This window comes from Rattus norvegicus, chromosome 7, assembly GCF_021556685.1.
Source record: "Rattus norvegicus strain SHRSP/BbbUtx chromosome 7, alternate assembly SHRSP_T2T, whole genome shotgun sequence".
NCBI classification, from domain to species: Eukaryota; Metazoa; Chordata; class Mammalia; order Rodentia; family Muridae; genus Rattus; species Rattus norvegicus.
In genome coordinates this window covers 68,126,316-68,143,929 of record NC_141540.1, presented here as the reverse complement: position 1 = coordinate 68,143,929, position 17,614 = coordinate 68,126,316, and the positions used below count along the sequence as shown (strand labels likewise).

General features: G+C 46.8%; 1 protein-coding gene and 1 long non-coding RNA gene across 7 annotated transcripts in view; one reads left to right on the top strand and one right to left on the bottom strand.

The window, feature by feature from the left end:
* Ppm1h (protein phosphatase, Mg2+/Mn2+ dependent, 1H) overlaps positions 1-17,614 on the bottom strand; it is a 264,454-nt gene that overhangs the window by 132,463 nt on the left and 114,377 nt on the right. For 2 of the 6 annotated variants that reach the window (XM_087557298.1, NM_001271079.2), the window contains exon 3: positions 8,045-8,389. In XM_087557298.1, the coding sequence (XP_087413424.1) occupies positions 8,045-8,047 (3 nt within the window). In that variant the 5' untranslated portion in view covers positions 8,048-8,389. Of the gene's footprint in view, positions 1-6,251; positions 7,427-8,044; positions 8,390-17,614 lie in introns of those variants that run through there. The other 4 variants (XR_015624052.1, XM_087557295.1, XM_087557296.1 and 1 more) reach the window with 4 other exon arrangements.
* On the top strand, positions 139-3,463 carry LOC134479882 (uncharacterized). The gene is made up of 2 exons (XR_015624728.1): positions 139-507; positions 2,986-3,463. It is a non-coding gene; the product is annotated as an uncharacterized LOC134479882 (long non-coding RNA).

Here is a 17,614-nt window from a genome sequence, read left to right as displayed (position 1 = left end):
GTAGGTTGGGTAAAAACTGTGAGAGGGAGAAACGGTACCCGGGATGCCCAGACAGTGCTGAGGTCTTGGGTATTTTTGTGAGTCCTAAAGTCTCAGAATTGAAGTTAGCTGCTTCCTGTGGCCTCCTCAGGAAAAGGCGGAGGGGGAAGGGGGGAGGAGGGAGGGGGGAGGGGGAAGTGGGGGAGAACATCTAATCATCCAGCATTGGACCACAGCGGCTGTGTTCCAGGTGTTAGGAGTAGGGACAGAACAAGCAATAGCTTCCCAAGCTGAGGAGGGCACAGACTGGGGCAGCAACTGCTTAAAAGAACACGGAAAAAGATGGCTTCCGCTGCCTATGCCTGCAGCCCTTGCATGCAGGAGCGTGATACAGAAGGCTGACTAGGGCTATTACTAAGACCCTATATAAAAACGGTAAATAAAGAGGTGGTTTAAAAGGCCATACAGGAGGGAGAGACTAACGTCGAGGACCAGAGCCAGGTTGAGGAGCTGAGGAGCCATGGTAAGGTACGTATGGGGGCTGTGGTGTGTGTGAGGCTGTGGTATGTGTGGGGGTCTTGGGGTGTGTGAGGGCTGTGGGAGTTTAAGAAAACCAAGAAGCCTTTTCGGGAGAAGACAGCAACTTCAAGGGCTACAGAGGGGCCGAGCATGAGCGCTGTTCAGTGGGCTACACTGCCTTTTAGCATTTACTTCCTTAAATGCTCTATAAACTGTTTCCTTAAGGAGTGCTAGGAAGATTAAATTCGGGGTGGGGGTTGAGGTCAGGTCTCAGCCACAGTCACAGGATCCTTACCACAGCCTGGAAATGTCACCATTGAGAGCAGTGGCCATTCTTGTCCCCTTCAGACCCTTGGCCTCTGTATCAGGGCCAGTTAAACATCGCTTTAGTAGTGTCTATGAATGGACCTATAAAGGAATGGACTTAACAAAAAAAGTCTGGATTTCTAAACCAACATCTCACCCACCACCTTACCCATGAGAGGAGAAACAGAGGCTCCTTCTCACAAATACCACATTTACCAAGCAGATGCACATCGAGATACTAAGAACCCTGGCTGCAGCTGACTGCCAGTGCTCTAGAGAGAAGCCTATGACATCATGTGCCAAGGATGGTAGGAAACTCAAGGTGAAGGGTAGGAGGGGCGTGTGGCTCTGTGGGGAAGTCTCTCAAGGAAGAGAGAGGAAAACACCAAGAGATCTGGGTTTTTCTGTTCAGTGTCTAGAATATAAAGAATCCCTCTGTGGGAAGATTTGTTCATTTTTTTTACATCAAAAGTTAAAAAGTTTGATGTATATATATTTAAAATATAATAAATATATAAAGTAGTAAACCCAAGTCCAGATCCACCATCACTATTTTTCGTATATTAAAAGGCACAGTTCAAGCTATGGAAAATTTTCCTTCTTACTTGCAATCAATATCCGTTGACTATGTAAGTCTGAATGAAGGGCACTATTTATTAAAGATTCTTGAAGCATCCAAGTGTTTGCATGCTGCATATGGATTGGAATCTGGATGGCGTTTGACAGGCTTAAGTGAATTATTAGTGCAATCCGAAAGAGGAAAAAGAAAACCCTACACAAAGAGTCCACGTTAAAGGGCTGTTCGTGGTAAAGAATTCTCTAGGGATCGAAGCAAATAAGCTTATTCTGGGTCACAAGTGGGAACGCTATTTATCATGTAAGAATGATTTTAAAAATGACTTAATCCTTGGGAGGGATCAAGACAGTGTTCAACAATAAGATGTTCTGTTACAGCAGTGGAGTTCATATTTACTTTTAATGCTGGGGAACATTCTGGTTACTTTATTCAGCTTGTACCTTAAGATAAATTAACAGTATGGTTCTGCGTGTGTGTGTGTGTCTGTGTGTGTGTAGACAGACAGACAGACAGACACACTTTATTCAATTTGCTCCTGCCTTTCCTATATTTCAACTGTATATTATTTCTCTACCTCTCCCTGAATAAGCAATGTTACTTTCTTACGGAGAATGGATTCGAGACTAGCTACTTTTGAATCCAAGCAACCCTGCTTCCTCCCACATGCATGGTCTGACCAGCCCCTCCCCCACACCTGTGAGGGAGGCACACGTGCACACACAGTACTTAGAAGTGTGTTCTCTGCCAGCACTGTCGCTGGGATGTTTCTGCAGACTTCATCCCCTGAAGAATTCACTGACATTAACACACACTCTTCCATTTCTTCTAAAACTGTGTGCAACTAGAACAGATTCTAAAAATAATTGCTTCTCTCCCCTCCTCCCTGGAAGCCAAAATAGCACATTTTATTTTTTTTTCCTACCCACACCACCTACTCCTCTCTAGAAGATTCAGAAAATCTTTGTACTAAAAGGAACATTAAAGGACCATCTGGGTGGCTCTTTTACTATGAGATTAAACACGATAAATGCAGTCAATAAAGATATATTTACTGTGGAATGAACCACTTTTCCCTTTCCTCAGTCTTTCAAATCGGGCTAAGCTTTTTGCACTTTTACAAAAAATAAAAAAATAAAAAAAATCACACTGTCTATTTTTTAAGCCCTTGAGTTTTCAGTATCTTTTTCACAAGCTAACGTGATCAGGAGAAAAGCTGCCTACTGCTGTGTGCTGAACAGGAGCTCCAGGACTTCTCTCCATTTTAGTTGCCGGTGGATTCCAAGACATACAGCTAGAATGAGGAGCTAGCAAACATCTACCTACTAATTCCTTCCAAGTGTGGTCTACATGGGAAGGGACCAGAGAACTGAGTCTCTGACTGCTCAGTCCGGGGTCCCAATGCCCAGTGGAGGCAACGTGTTACTGAGAGGAGCTGAGTTATTCTGTTGCAACGGCTTAGACAATATGTTAGGGCGAGGCTCGTCTCTGAGTCAAAGAAAAGAGCCAATTCTTACGCTGCCTGCTTTTATTTGCTGTTTTTGTTGTTGTTGTTGTGGCAAGGGGTGGGGGCAGAGAGTGTGTGTAATGTGAGGCTCACTCAACAGGAAAGAGCTGCAAGAAAGAAAAAAAAAGCATATTTATCATCCGGAATGGCTGTAATTTGATTTGAAAGTCTCAGAGATGACGTGACTCCAGGCTCAGCCTTTGTTGCTCACCAGTTCCAGGTTGTGAAAAGAAAGCGCTGCGGGTCAGCAGAAGAAAGCCAGCGCCAGGCAGTTTTAATATACCTGGCAGCTCCCCCTGGCTGGGTTATAATATGGCTCTGAGCATGCTGCTAATAGTGTCAGTCACAAATAATAAGCTTCTGCATGGTTTCAGTATCCGGGTCTCATCCTGGCTTATTCTGAGAACAAGGCCATCTGCCAGCTAGGCAATGAGTTTCAAAGAGAAGAAGGAAAAACAGAAAAACGGGACTGTCCAATATCGCCACCTGCTGACTGCTGTGGAATTACAGGCCCATCCCTTCCTAGAAGAACTTCCAGCTGCAAACAAAGACTAAGCTTAAATAAAGAAGTTTAAACTTACCGTGAGTAGGCTGATTGAAATTCTAGACTTTATAAATTAGCAATTACCTTTGCATTCATTCTTATGATTGTATAATGTCGTTATATACTGCCCACACTTTCCAGTACTAGAAAATATGTAGTAGCCTTACAAGTTAAAACATTGTTACTTTGGGGGCTGACTAAACAACTCAGTAGTTAAGAGCACTGACTGCTCTTCCAGTGGGCCGGTGTTTGATTTCCTCAATCCACGTGGTGTTTTCCAACCATCTATAACTTGAGTTTCCAAGGGGGATCTGACACTTTTTTTTTTTTTTTTGGATATTGCACACATGTGGTACACAGACGTACATGTAGACAAAACACCCATATAGATAAAACAAAAATAAATCCCATGAAAGCTATTTTCTCCCTTATTAAAAAAATTACTAGGACATTCTCAGTTGCAAAGAACTTGCATGCATCATGTTACTGGGAAAACTGGGGTTCCCTTCGGGGTTCTCAATAGAAGAATTTTGAAATAGAGTCAGAAGAAGGAAGCCTCTGGACAATTTGTTTGTAGGCTCTGAGAGGAAAAACAGGAAGCCAGGCAAGCTGTAATCTTGGCAGTCGAGGAAGCAGGAGAGAGAAATCTGTGCCTTTTGAGGTAGGGTCCAAGAAGGCTGGCATGTTCAGCATCGGAGGCTGGCAGAAGAGGGAGGTCTTCAGAGAAAAGTGAGGAAGCTCAGAGTATCAGGGTTAGGCTTGAAAAATAGTTAGGCCTGAGGAAGAAGGAAATGGAAGGGTAGGAGCTCACAGGGTGGAAGCTCCACAAGGCCCTGCACTGAGGGAAGGGCTTCTGTTAAGTACAGTATTTTTTAAAGGCTTCCATAGCTTTAGCATGCCCTCAGGTGAACCATGTGTCCCGTGAGGCAGGTGTTTGGCACCACAAGCTAGGTTAATTCTTGGGGAAGGAGAAAATGGGTGCAGTGTTCTGAAGTTTGGGCAGATGGCCACTCAAGGCCAGAGGTGGATTCCATTCTTTGGGCTAAGAGGAAGTAGCTTAATGGTCTCAACAGAACACTGGCACTCCCATCTGATAAGTTCAAATACTACAGGGGCCAGTTTAGATTCCTCCCTCTCTAGGGCTACCAGGGAAATGACAGGTGAGGTCCAAAATCGGCCACAGGGAGGGGCCCATCCTCAATGGCTTCTAAGCTCAAGAAGATCTGCCTGGCTACCTACCTAACAATACTGAAAGGAAGTCAGTGAGCATTCGGAGAGTCTCTCAGCTTTCTCCTGAGCTTAAATCTTGTAGGTGGTAAGCTCAAAGGCTTGTCTGGCTTTGTTCCCAATCTTTGACAGCCACTCTAGTGATGGAATTAACTTCTTCTATGACTCTGAAGTGTTGTCTATTCAACCCAAACATTCTTTGTAGAGGGTTGTGCAGGGTGTGTGAGAGTAGGGATGGGGGTGGTTGGAACTAGGACTCAGAATGGTTATCTCATTCACACCTGTCACCCTGGGCCAGGAAACAATCAAGCTGCTGACCTAAGCACTGTTAGAAGGCGGACTTGAACCCACAAAATTGGAGATAAGGAAATTGGTTGCATTTAGCATTTCAAAAACAAACAAACAAACAAACAAACAAACAAAACAAAACAAGAAATTCCTCCAAGCTTTGCTTTGAGACAGAGAATCCCTAAATCATCTATTAGCAGGAGAACCAGGGAAGAAAACGGATTTACGGATTTTATATGAGGTGACAGTAACCTTTCAGCTATTATTTTGAGGCTACTGAAACAATTTCTATGCTGTCAATTCTGAAGATCACCCCATGCAATCAGTGGCTAAATTTTGGAGATTCTCCTTTCAAGAGACCACAGTCAGTTTTCTGTAGTGGAAACAGGAATTGGCCTTCTCAGTAGGAAGTCAGATCTAAGACATGACATGACAAAGGGGCTGTCGAGCTAAACCTGTCCCTAAGAGCTTGCATGGTGAGTGGTCAGAGCTAGAAATCATGCTAGTGGTCAGAGGTCACCACCTCTCTACACCTCTCACACTGTTCAGGCAACTTGAGCAAAGGAACTGTTTCAGAGAAGTTCAGAGTGCTTGTTCAAATCATGCCTTTTTTTCTTCTGTTGGTCTAAATTTTGTAAAAACTACCCATGTGCCTTAGAGATGGGTGGTCCTTTTTTTCTGGCTAGGGATTTCCAAATACATTTTGGAGTGCTATCATCATTTTATTACTGGCTTTGACATCATTTAGAACATCACAGTAATGTAACTGGGATATGGCACAATATTACAGTGATCAGTAGCTTTTAAGGCCACAGAGGAATGGGCACCACCTTCCTTCTCCCTGGAGAAGAGTAGGAAAGGAAACTATCCAACTGCTCTGTTCTTTCTTACACCTCCTGGTCAAAAGGGTGGAATCTACCTCTGGCTCTGGGTAGAGACACAGTGGTCCACTCTGCTTCAAAGATGAGAACATTATATACTTCTCTCTATTTCTTCAGGAGCAAGTCTAGCCGGGCCTGTCAATCATCTGGACAGGAGCCCAACCCAGGAAATCCAAGTCCTATGCTAAGGTGATGGGAAGAAAATTGTCCCTCTCATTAGATAATGCATTTACTATTCCCAGGAGTCCCCACTTGTCTGGGCAGCCTCAGTACTTCCCCTACAGAGGGAACTGTTCAACTTGCCTGCTCTCCTGAGTTTCAACTCAGAAGTCCAACTCTCATTTCTCTCCCTCCCATTTGCATTTCACTCATTGAATAACTGACCATTTCTATTTTCTTCTATTACCATTCAGGTCCGACAAAAAGTTGTTTCTTAGCAAATGTTTATTGACTGGGCAGATTACATAAAAATGACATATCCTAGGTATCTATTCACACACACACACACACACACACACACACACACACACACACACACACACACTTTCACAAGAAAATTTCAGGCAGTTAACTAATGTTGAAAACTTTGAAGGCTTGGGCTCCTTTTTGGGTATTTATCTGAATAAACTTCCCATTAGAAGTGCAGCTGGTCCTGGAAGGTCTTCATCAATGCGACACTGGCCTCTAGTGGACGGACTGGAGAATACAGCAGTTCCGAGCAAAAGAAGTTTGGCAGCCCCCAGCAGCCACTGACAGAAATTAAAGTCTTGAAGTCACTCATCCCCATTCCCATTTTTCGATCTCTTCTCTCACTACAGGGAGAGGTCACTGTCAAGTCATTGCCATCACTGGCATCCAGACATACCTGCCAACATCTTATCTTCTACACCAGCCAGGGGCAAGTGTTTTACACCAAGGTTCCATAGGAGTAAACTTTTCTACCTTGACTCCCAGTTTTCCTCCTAACTCTTCTTATCCACAGGAAGTGCCTTTTAAAGTCCTCTGTAATCAAAGGGCAGGTGTATGTGTTCAGAGATGAAAACAGACCAAGGAAGGGTGAGCTGGCACTACACAGAGGTAAACTTGAGCTATTAGTATAGAAACTTCGTTCCTTAAAAACACATCAGGAACCATGTTCACTATTGCCCAGTTTCCTCCTCTGACCAGGGTATGGAGTGGGGCTTTCTGGTCCTGGACCGACCGTGAAGGAGGACATCACTTTAGGTGACATTTCTAGCCACCTGTGCTTTCCTGACGTCACCAAGTTCAGGTTTTAGAAGCACTGCTGACCACTGGCCTCCGGAAAGTCTTTCTAAACACTCTTAAGTAGTTTCTGCTCTATCCACACACAGGTTGCTGCTCAGGGGAGAGAATCGTTGGAAACACAATGCTTGCCTCAGTAAAAAGTGAAGTCAGGGCTGGAGGAGGGTAGGGGAAGGGGAGAGGTCTCTCTGACAAGGCATCCATGGCCTTCCTGCCAGGCAGAGGGATAGCCAGGGCCACTCTACCTGATTATATGCTCAGGATTCAGGCCAACATGCAGGGTGCTGCATTCCTTGACCTGACCCACTCAGACAGCAAAGCGCGAAGGAATCCAGGCCCTGGAAAAACAAAAGCCACATCGACCTCTTCCCTCCCCTCCGTTTTCTCCAGGCACAATCAGTTAGAATTGTTACACCACAAACCAAGCCTCACCCCTTCCACCCCATTTCTCTGAAACAAGGTTTCACTGTGTAGGTAGCCTTCCTTGTCTGGCCTGGAACTGGGTATGTAAACCAGGCTGGTTTCAAACTTAAGAGGTCTGCCTGCCTCTGCCTACAAGGGCTGAGAATAACCACACCAGTCTGTGCCCAGTTGTAAAGGAAGGGACTTGTGACTGTTTTACTAGACATGGTTTCCCAAACACCTGGACTCTGTACATACATAAAACAGATGGCAGTCCACACTCACATTTCAATTAATTTGAACCATACCGTCTGATGAAACAGAAAGGACAAGGCATACATTTAATAAGTAGAATGTACCCTGTGTGCGCCCTCTTTCATGGTCTTAATTTCTGCTGGCAATTATTCTAGACACTGTATCTTGCTATGACTTTTAATAAGCTTGGTTGTCGAAGAGAGATATGCAGGAGAAAGAAGGCAGGAAGACCACGGCTTCAGGGACACTTTCCCAGCAAGGAAGTTTTGGCGTGAGCTACATCAGTCAGTGATACCTACCATTTCCTTGAAGGCGCTCTCCAGGGCCCCGATGACCAAACACTCATGAGGAATCTTCTTCTCCGTGAAGAAGCGCGTGGGTGGTGTGCTGGGGGAGCCGGGGGCACCCACCCCTCCACGCAGTGAGGCTGCGCGGGTTAGGGTCCTGCCATGGGCCGGCGTGCTCTCTGGCTCCTCCCCTAGGCAGGTCGGGGGAAGGATGGCGGAGTTCTTCAGGATCTCCACGATGTCCTGCAGCTGTTGTGTGATGTGGTGCTGCAGCAGGCGCGATGCCACCACAGCAGCACCTGAGCCTGCGTGGCCATCAAACAGGGACCAGTAGTGGCAGGAGATGCCCTCAGACTCCTGGGGAGAGAGGGAGACAGAAAAGAAGTGAGGACCCAGGTAGCCTCTGCCTGGCCATGCTCATCTGATTGATATGTCTCCGGTCTAAAAATCATGGGATCAAACACGGTGAAAACGCACAGAGAAGGCCCTTAGGGTAGTCACTGCTGTATGGACACCCACAGGATGCAGTGGTCTCAGCCTTCCCACCTAGGGCAGGGGCTCAACTCATCAGTCAGTTTAACTAGGTCATTGCTTAGAGGAAATTGTGTAACTCTAATTAGGTGTCTAGCGTTTGTGATAAAATTTCATACGAAAGATCAAGCCTGTAGGAGTCCGGCTTTCAATCTAACTTCTCACCTCCCTGATGTTGCAATCCCAGGCCGGATTTGGCCTTAGAGTCTTTGGAGAAAGCCCTTTCCCAAAGTAGTAAGTAGACCCGTTTTCCTCAGTCAGTGCCCTTACCCTCTTGGATAACTGTCCCTTCTTCCTTCTGTATCCTGAGGTGTTTTATTTTGCTTTTTTTTAAAGAAACAAATTGAGTATGTATGTATGTATGTATGTATGTATGTATGTATGTATGTATGTATGTATGGTATTGTATTTCTATGAGTACACTGTAACTCTTCAGATACACCTGAAGAGGGCATCAGATCCCATTACAGATGGTTGTGAGCCACCATGTGGTTGTTGGGATTTGAACTCAGGACCTCTGGAAGAGCAGTCAGTACTTTTAACCACTGAGCCATTTCTCCACCCCCATCCTAAGTTCTTAAGACTTGCTTCTCCCCTAGCCCTGAAAATCTAGTGCAGTCTACACAACATGCAACGGATAAATCTGCTTTCTCTATGTCCCTCTGCCTCAGTTTCCCAAGTGACGTCATCTATGTGCAGCCTGTGTATCTTCCTCTCTCATGGATTTAGTTCATGCCAGCCCCCCTCCCGTGTGTGTGTGTGTGTGTGTGTGTGTGTGTGTGTGCACATATGTGTATGTGTCTATGTAGATGGGTCTGAGTGTGTGTGTGTGTGTATGTGCATATATGTGTGCATGTGTCTATGTAGATGGGTATGAGAGTGTGTGTGTGTGTGTGTGTGTGTGTGTGTGTGTGTGTGTGTGTAGGTTGACACTGAGTGACTGCTGACTGCTATTAACTTCCACCTTAATTTTTTCCAAAAGATTGTTTTAAAGTTTGGGTATGTGTCTGTCGTGTGTGTATGGGTGTGGGTTCCCAAAGGTCGGAGGCATAGATCTTTCTGGAGCAGGACTTACAAGCGGTTGTTAGGTGCATGGATTGGGAGCTGGGAGTAGAACTTAGGCTCTCAGCAAGAGCTGGCTACACTCTTAACTGCTGAGCCAGCAGTCTCCTGTGTTTGTGGAGCCAGGGTCTCTCACTGAGCTGAAGCTCATAGAACCTATGGTTCCCTTGTTAGCTAACCTGTCTGGGCAGAAGGCCCTGTCTCTGCTTCCCTCCAGCAATGGGGTTTGGGGCACACGATACCACACCCGGCTTTTATGTAGGTGCTGGTGATCTGAACTCAGGTCTTCATGCTTCCACATCAAACACTTTAGCCCACTAAGCCATGTTCCCTGTCCCCCGAGAGTGGCTTCCTAGAAGTCTTCAAGGTGAACACTTTTAGAGACCACACAGCTAAATTACACATGCAAGCTAGGCATTGTGGCAGACACCTGCAACCCCAGCACTCGGAAGGGGGAGATGAATGAGGAGGTGAGTCGAGATCCTGCCTTGAAACACCCCTAAAACATACAAGATGTGCATAACGGGCCCGGTTGTAGACGGTGTGATAAAAGATTGGTTTAAAAGAAGGCATAGGCAGGGGTTGTTTTTTTAATAATCCAGGGCAAAACCAGCCAAATCAACAGGAGGTCAGTCAGCTGTACAGGAAGAGGTTCTTGGTACTGGGAGGCCTAAGCTGAGAGCTTCAGAGAAGTTCATCTGTAAGAAGGGGAGGGCATCGCATTGCTAGACAATAGAGACACCAGGGGCAGAGACTTCGGGGAAAGCCTCCAAGAGGAAACCAGACCACAGTCACGTGACCCCATGGGGCTGGGAGGTGGGGAAGGAGGGAGAGCAATTTGACTTCCTGGAGTATTGGTAAGGCCACTGATCCCTCCCCACAGCACGCTTTAGCCTACAAGTCCCAAAAGGCCATCCACGGAGGTGGTGACACCCAAGCTATATTATGAAGACTAAGACATGTTTGGGAGTGAGGATTCCAGCTAGAAATCTGCGCCCTGAAATGAATTCGATCAAATTCAGACAGAAGCACATATACTTAAAGCACTGTAAAGCACACAGGGGTATAACTGGAAGCCAAACTCAGAACCAAGGGCGACAGGAAGACAAATGCCTTAAGGATCGGGCGTTTGCATGCTAACCCCACTTTCACGCACATGGGCTGGGTGGGGGATTGCACTGGTTTAGCCCCAGCTGGGTCAGGTAATGACGTGGCAGCCAAAGGCACGTATCTTACTGCTGTGGTTTCCTGACACGAGTCGCAGGCGATATTAACCTCGAGGGGAGGAGCTAAGGGGACCATACACAATGCCCGGTGCATGGTGTGCAGTGTTGTGTAGAGGCAGGTGTTCTCAGTGCTATCACAACGTGGCCTGGGTGACTCACTTATGCCTCTAGCTCTCTGCCAAATGAGAGGCCACCCCAGAGGACCTCCATGCCATTTCGGACTCTTCTAGAACACAGAAACAGATCAGTGTGGCTGGAGAAACTGGGGGGAAAACCTGGCTTTAAAGAGAGGTCATGCACAATGGGGACTTAGAGGTGACAGGGCCTGCCAGCCTGGGCACAGCCTGTACCTAGTGGCTAGCAACGAGGGAGTCGGGAAGCCTGTTACCCAATATCTCCTCTTCCTTCTGCCTATTGGTGACTGCTTGGGACAGAGGAAAGGATCCCTGCACACCAGCTCCTGGACTGTCTTGAGGCAGAGGCTATCTTTCTCCTTTACCCCTGTCCTTTTTGCTTCTTGCCTAGGTTCCATGACCAATGCTAGAAAGCAGGGTTAGCCCCCTGCAGACAAGCATGGCTGAAATATATAGGCCCAGAGTGGTCAAGAAGTCAGGAGAGCCTAGGCCCTGGCAGCCTTGCTAGGGCAGCTACAAGCGCTGTACTGTTCTGCACTTGGGCTTCTTACCATGCAGGCTTCCTGGCATTTGGGTAGCCATGTCTGCCAGCCTCTATAACAAGAGCCGAGATCATGGAAACAAAAGGGTGGTGTGTTTACACAGTATTCTGGAGCCCAAATGGCAGGTTAAAAAAAGGACAAGGAAAATACAAAATAAACCAGGTGCTGGCACCGAAAAGGATTTTAAGTAGGTAGGAACCTGGGACAAGCTGAACCCAGAGTGGGTGTCTCAGTTCTCAATTTGGGGGCATCTGTGAATAGAATTCAGAGTCGCTGAATCTTCATTGCACAGAACTTCCTTTAGGGCTACAGGGCAAAGGTGATTTCAGCAGTGCCTTCCTTTGCCCAAAGAACCAACAATACTGTCGTCCCAAATACCGGGATTGCTTTTTACCTCACCGCCGCTTTGAGATTACAGATGTAACCGACTCCACACCTAACCTGGCCTTTCTTGAAAGGCATAGTGTCACATCACAATAGCGAAGTTTTGAGAATCACTCAATTATAAGTGATTGAGTTATTTTAATCTCCTGAAGTAATTTATTTCCTTGGTACACCTATGGTATTTTTACTTTTTTATTGTAGAGAGTTATTATTTGAGTGGTGGTGGTGGTGGTGCGTGTGTGTGTGTACACAGATGCTACAGTGTGTATGTGCAGGCCAGAGGACAACTTTAGGGGGTTGGTTCTCTCCTTCTATCTTGTTGGGCCAGTGTCTTAGTCAGGGTTTCTATTCCTATACAAACATTGTGACCAAGAAGCAAGTTGGGGAGGAAAGGGTTTATTCAGCTCACACTTCCACATTGCTGTTCATCACCAAAGGAAGTCAGGACAGGAACTCACACAGGGCAGGACGCAGGAGCTGATGCAGAGGCCATGGAGGGGTGTTACTTACTGGCTTGATTCCCCTGGCTTGTTCAGCCTGCTCTCTTATAGAACCCAACGCTACCAGCCCAGGGACAGCACCACCCACAATGGGCTGGGTCCTCCCCTCCCCCACCTTGGTCACTAGTTGAGAAAATGCCTTACAGCTGAGTCTCATGGAGGCATTTCCTCAACTGAGGTTCCTTTCTCTGTTATAACTCCAGTTTGTGTTAAGCTGACACACAGAACCAGTCAGTACAGCCAGGTCCTCTCTTGTTTTTGCTGTGTTGTGTGACTGTGTTTGTGTGTTTGCCTGTGAACCTATGGGTGATTTTCCCATCATGCCATGAGGGTACTAGGATTAGAGATGGTCATTGCATCTGGCTTTTTACATGAGAATGATCTCGGCTTCTCAGGCAAGCACCTGCTGAGCTATTGGCATTTAAAAACAAGCTTTGGCTGGCAAGGCAGCTCAGTGGTTAGGAGCCTGCATGGCTTTCCCAGTACCCACGGCAGGTAGCTCCAGCTATCTGACTCTCCAGCCCCACAGACAATGACGTCCTTTTCTGGACTCTCTGGGTATTTGCACTCACACATGCACACCCCCGCCTGTGACATGCATACATCACCACCATCATCGGAAGAATCAATAAAAATCCCAACATAACCCTGCTAAGTCTGGGCTAAATGTCACCAGGCTACACAAAAAGTTAAGAGTCCCTTCCTTCTGGCTGTGCTAAGGGAAAGCACATAGGGGACATGCCTGCTCGTGGAGGCAGCAGCCATACTACCATATGTGGGCTGTCTCTGACCAAAAGGAGCTTTCTCCCTTATGAAGGAGGAAGGCAGACCCCAACCAGGTATTTGATTAGCAGGTAGAAATGAAGAAAGTGATCTAGGCCATCCACTGCTGGCCATCACCATGGTCTCCAAGAGTGCGAGACCATGTCCTTCTTCTGATCTGAGAGCCCTTCCCCTGGGTTCGGTCACCTTCTCAGTTGACAGCCTCACCACCAGGAAAAGGAGTAGAATGAAAGGGTTTTTCATTCATTGTCTCTTAACTCTGCAAAGGGTTCGTGGCCACAGATGCACAACCCATATGGCCTTTCTGGATCCATTTTTTTCCTTTTGAATTTTGCGTAGACCCTTCACGATGGGTAAGGCCACCAGGACAATACCAATCTCACTTACTCAGTGTCTGAGGCTGATTCTAACTGTAGTTAGCTAGATTTGACCTCTCTCAGCTCTCGGACTAGGAATGTCGTAGTTGGGTCCTAGGTCCCAGGATCTCAAAGGAGCTCTGTGGACCCCAGAGCCACACTGCCATCTCAGAGCCCCACAGTCTGACATGATCCATACAAAACACACCAGTATGTCCTTCCTGTGACCTTCCCTTCTCAGTATCTGCATACAAAGGCAACCCCCACCTCCCCACAGCACACAGCAAACACAGTGAACTGTTGGGAACCACAGACTTTCAGGGTTTCATTCCCATTCAGCTGCCCTGCCTATCCTGGCCCTGTATTATCCGCTGGTGGCCCTGTACCCCGCTCCCGAACCAGAAAACTGGTGGTCTGGACAGGCAGCTGCATTCTCTACCCGCTGAGCTTCTGGAAGGGTAAGGAGGAGTGGGGTGGACGCCACAGCTCCGTGCAGTGTCCTGTGTCCCCGATGCCACGCCTGCTCACAAGGGAAGGTGCTGCCCATGTCAGGAGGTGGAGGAGAAGCATCTGCTTCCTCAGCTTGGCCTCAGCTCAGCCTGGGCTCTGTGCGCCAGGTTTCAATTCCACAGCCAACAAATGAGGTCTCATGCCTCCCCCTACTCTTTGATGTGAACATTCCACCCTGCCGTGGTAGTCGAAAAAGTTGCTGTGTAGCTTTGCCTAGAATTCATGAGGCCCCGGGTTCAATCCCCAGTGCTGCTACAAAATACATAAAAGCTGTGCAAAATATCTATGCCATTTTAAGTGAAAAATACAAAATAAACTCTATCTACGTCTGGAATTTCATGCCGTATAATCTTGGGAAATTTCTGTCTTCCTTCTTTTTTTCTTTTTTCCGTTTTTTGGTGATAGGCTCTCATTATGTGGCTCTGGCTATGCTGGAACTCACATATAGAACAGGCTGGCCTTGAACTCACAGAGATCTGTAGAGGGAGGTGTCAGTTCTCTAGTTGGTCCTTGATTGTGTCAATAGAGGAGGCAGAAGTCAATTGCTGGGTGAAGAGTCAAAGTCTGAGTCCCAGGAGGAAGAGAAGGGATGGAGAAAAAATTACTCGGACCAGGTTTTAGAGCTCAGAAGAAGCAGCAGGTATGTAGGTCTTGGGGCCCCCTCTGCCTTGAGTGGGGCGGGGCAAGGAAGATGGAGGGAACTAGTTGATAAGATTAGGGCAGGAAATTCTTCACCCAGCCACTGAGTTACCTGGCTTGTTTTAAAGTAATAAAACTACCTAGTGTTTTCCATCCACAGAGCTAAGGTTGGCAGGAGAGAAAGCAAGCGGACACAGTGGTTAGCCGGTGGAGCAGGAAGCTCCCAGCATTTTCAGGAAAGGCGCCAGCTACCCGTGAGGGGTGGGGCGCCATCATCACTCCAGTTGGCCATTGGCAGAGCTGATCTCCAAGCCTAGCCCTGAACCTAGCTGGGAGCAAGGGCAGAGTGCCAGAGAAGGAGGCAGAGTCCTGTTTTGTTTTTTTTTTTAAATCTGGGATTAAAGGCATGAGCCATTCACTGAGCTGAGCAAATTTCTAAATTTCTCTCAACACCCATCTCCTTACTTAAAAGCAAAGGATAGAGAAAGGAAAAGGTTAAGACTGGGGCACAGAGAGCAAAGATTTAAGACATGCCACAGAGTTTCTCTCCGGCGTGCCTGGTTCTATACCGGACACCCAGACAGAAGGTGAGAACGAGCATGGCCGAGTTCCCACCTTCTGATGTCAACCAGATAGGACAGGGCCTTACAACTGAGAGGAGCTTCAGGAGAGGAACCACTGGTGCCACTGGTGTGGATTCTTGTGAAATGTGTGGACCATCCAGGGTGTGATTATAAAAGGACAGACAGTTGTGAAGGGCCCTGGTGACTGTGATGAGACATAGTGGAAAGGTTATTTCTCTGCCGCTGAAATGAGCCAGTTCAAGCCAGATTAGATTATATGAAAGTGGGGTTACTGGGAGTTGCTCTGGGGCAGGGGAGTTCACTGGCTCCAAGGGCCAAGGCCAGGGAAGTCACCCTAGGGAAAGGGGGATAAGTAGGGGAAAGGAGAGAGAAAAGGAGAAAGGGGCTCACGGGGTGGGGGTGGGGCGACGGACGACAAAATGTCTGGATGCTACAGGGAAGAATCTGTAGGGGAAGGGAGCCCAGCCCATGTAGGAACTAAGGGATTCGGGGAGAATCTGGAGGCCAGGTCAGCTTCTGTATGTACAATATGCACCTCAGTCCCTTGTCCTGGGCCCCGAAAGCAAACAGTATCCTTAGCATGTTACAACTAACAACACAGCACACCCAAAGGAAAAGATACCGGCAGGCGCAGGAATAGAGACAATAAATGTGAGCTCTGTGCCCACCGCACAGAAGACACATAGCATGCCAGCTTCTGGTGACTGTCCCTGCCAGCTCTTGCCATCCAGGGTGACACCGAGCTGCTCACTGTACTTCCTGCTGCAACTGGGATGCCCCTCTAACCTCACTGGGCTGTCAGTTCTTCCTCGGTCACTTCACGCCAGGGAAGCCTCAGTTCAGAGGGTATCATTCGAGCCTCCAGTGATCTCACTAGGGCCCCCATAATGCGTTCACTGCTGCCACAATTTTATCAGTGTTGAACCTGGGACCCAGGCAGTTCCAGCAATGCTGCCGGTGTCTGTAGGGGTAGGATTTGAACCCAGATCTTCACACTTCCCATTACCACACAGCTCTGCGCGACCACCCTGATTTCTGCTACTGGTCAGCGTGGCTTATGTTATCTCAAGCTATTTCCTGCTTAGAGGTAATGGCGCGTGTCCTGGATGTGCCACCTGATGGTCACTGGTAGTGACCCTGCGTCACTCTCTTATGTTCCAGTATAAAAGTCCTACACCTGAGAAACCAGAGCCTTCTGATTTACAGGGACATATTCTTGAGAGACTGTCTTTTTTTTTTTTTTTTGAGATTTATTTATTTGTTTTATGTGAGTACACTGTAGCTGTCCTCAGACACACCAGAAGAGGACATCAGATCCCCGTTACAGATGGTTGTGAGCCACCATGTGGTTGTTAGGAATTGAACTTAGGACCTCTGGAGAGCATCCAACACTCTTAACGGCTGAGTCCTCTCGCCAGCCGCCAGCCGGGAGAGGGTCTCTTACTGCTACATTTTAACACATGCCTAGCCTGTTTTTGTTCAAGATAGGCAGGAGTCAACTTCACTTTATCATGAAAAACAGAATGAAGCCCTTTCTTGAAATATGAAACTGTAGAATTTGGTAAACAAACAAAAAACCAAACAAAAAACCAAATCACTTAGGGCACATAAAAAATTAAGGGCATTTAAATAAAGTAAGCTAAATAGTTTAAAAGTAAACAATTTTAGTTACATACTAAATCACTTCATTTGATGACAAGAACAATCAATCTTACATGTAATTTATCCACACATATACAATCTTTCCTTCTTTGTGAGGAAAAGGCCAGGGCTTGGCTCAATGGTAAAGTGCCTGCCTGCTGTGTATCAGGTGACCTAGGGCTCAACTCAGCACCACACAAACAAAACTGAAGGAACACGGTCATAGCCGGATAAGAGAAGTTTCCAGAAGGTGACAAATGGGAGTTTTTAAGGTTCATAGTTTGCGTTTAGGCTTTCTCTAAAGCATGACCGAAGGTGTAGCTTCTTCTCTCAAAACCACGAGAAATTAATTTAACAATTTTGATTATTCTTCAGCATGGGGGTCCCGGCTGTTAATCCCAGCACTTGGGAGTTCTAGGCCAGCCTGGTCTACAGAGTGAGTTCAGGACTGCCAGGGCTACACAGAGAAACCCTGTCTCAGAAACAAACAAACAAAACAAACAAAACAAAACAAAAAAACAGAAAAAATTTTAAAAATTATTTTCTTTCCTCTATTCATATGTAAAGACCTTGGTTCTTTTTTAGCAAAGCTAAAACTCTAAACGAAATTATCCACTGAACAGGAAACTAGAATAATTTCAGACAGACTGTATACTCTGACTGGGTCAGGGCACGGTGGGTGGAAGCTAT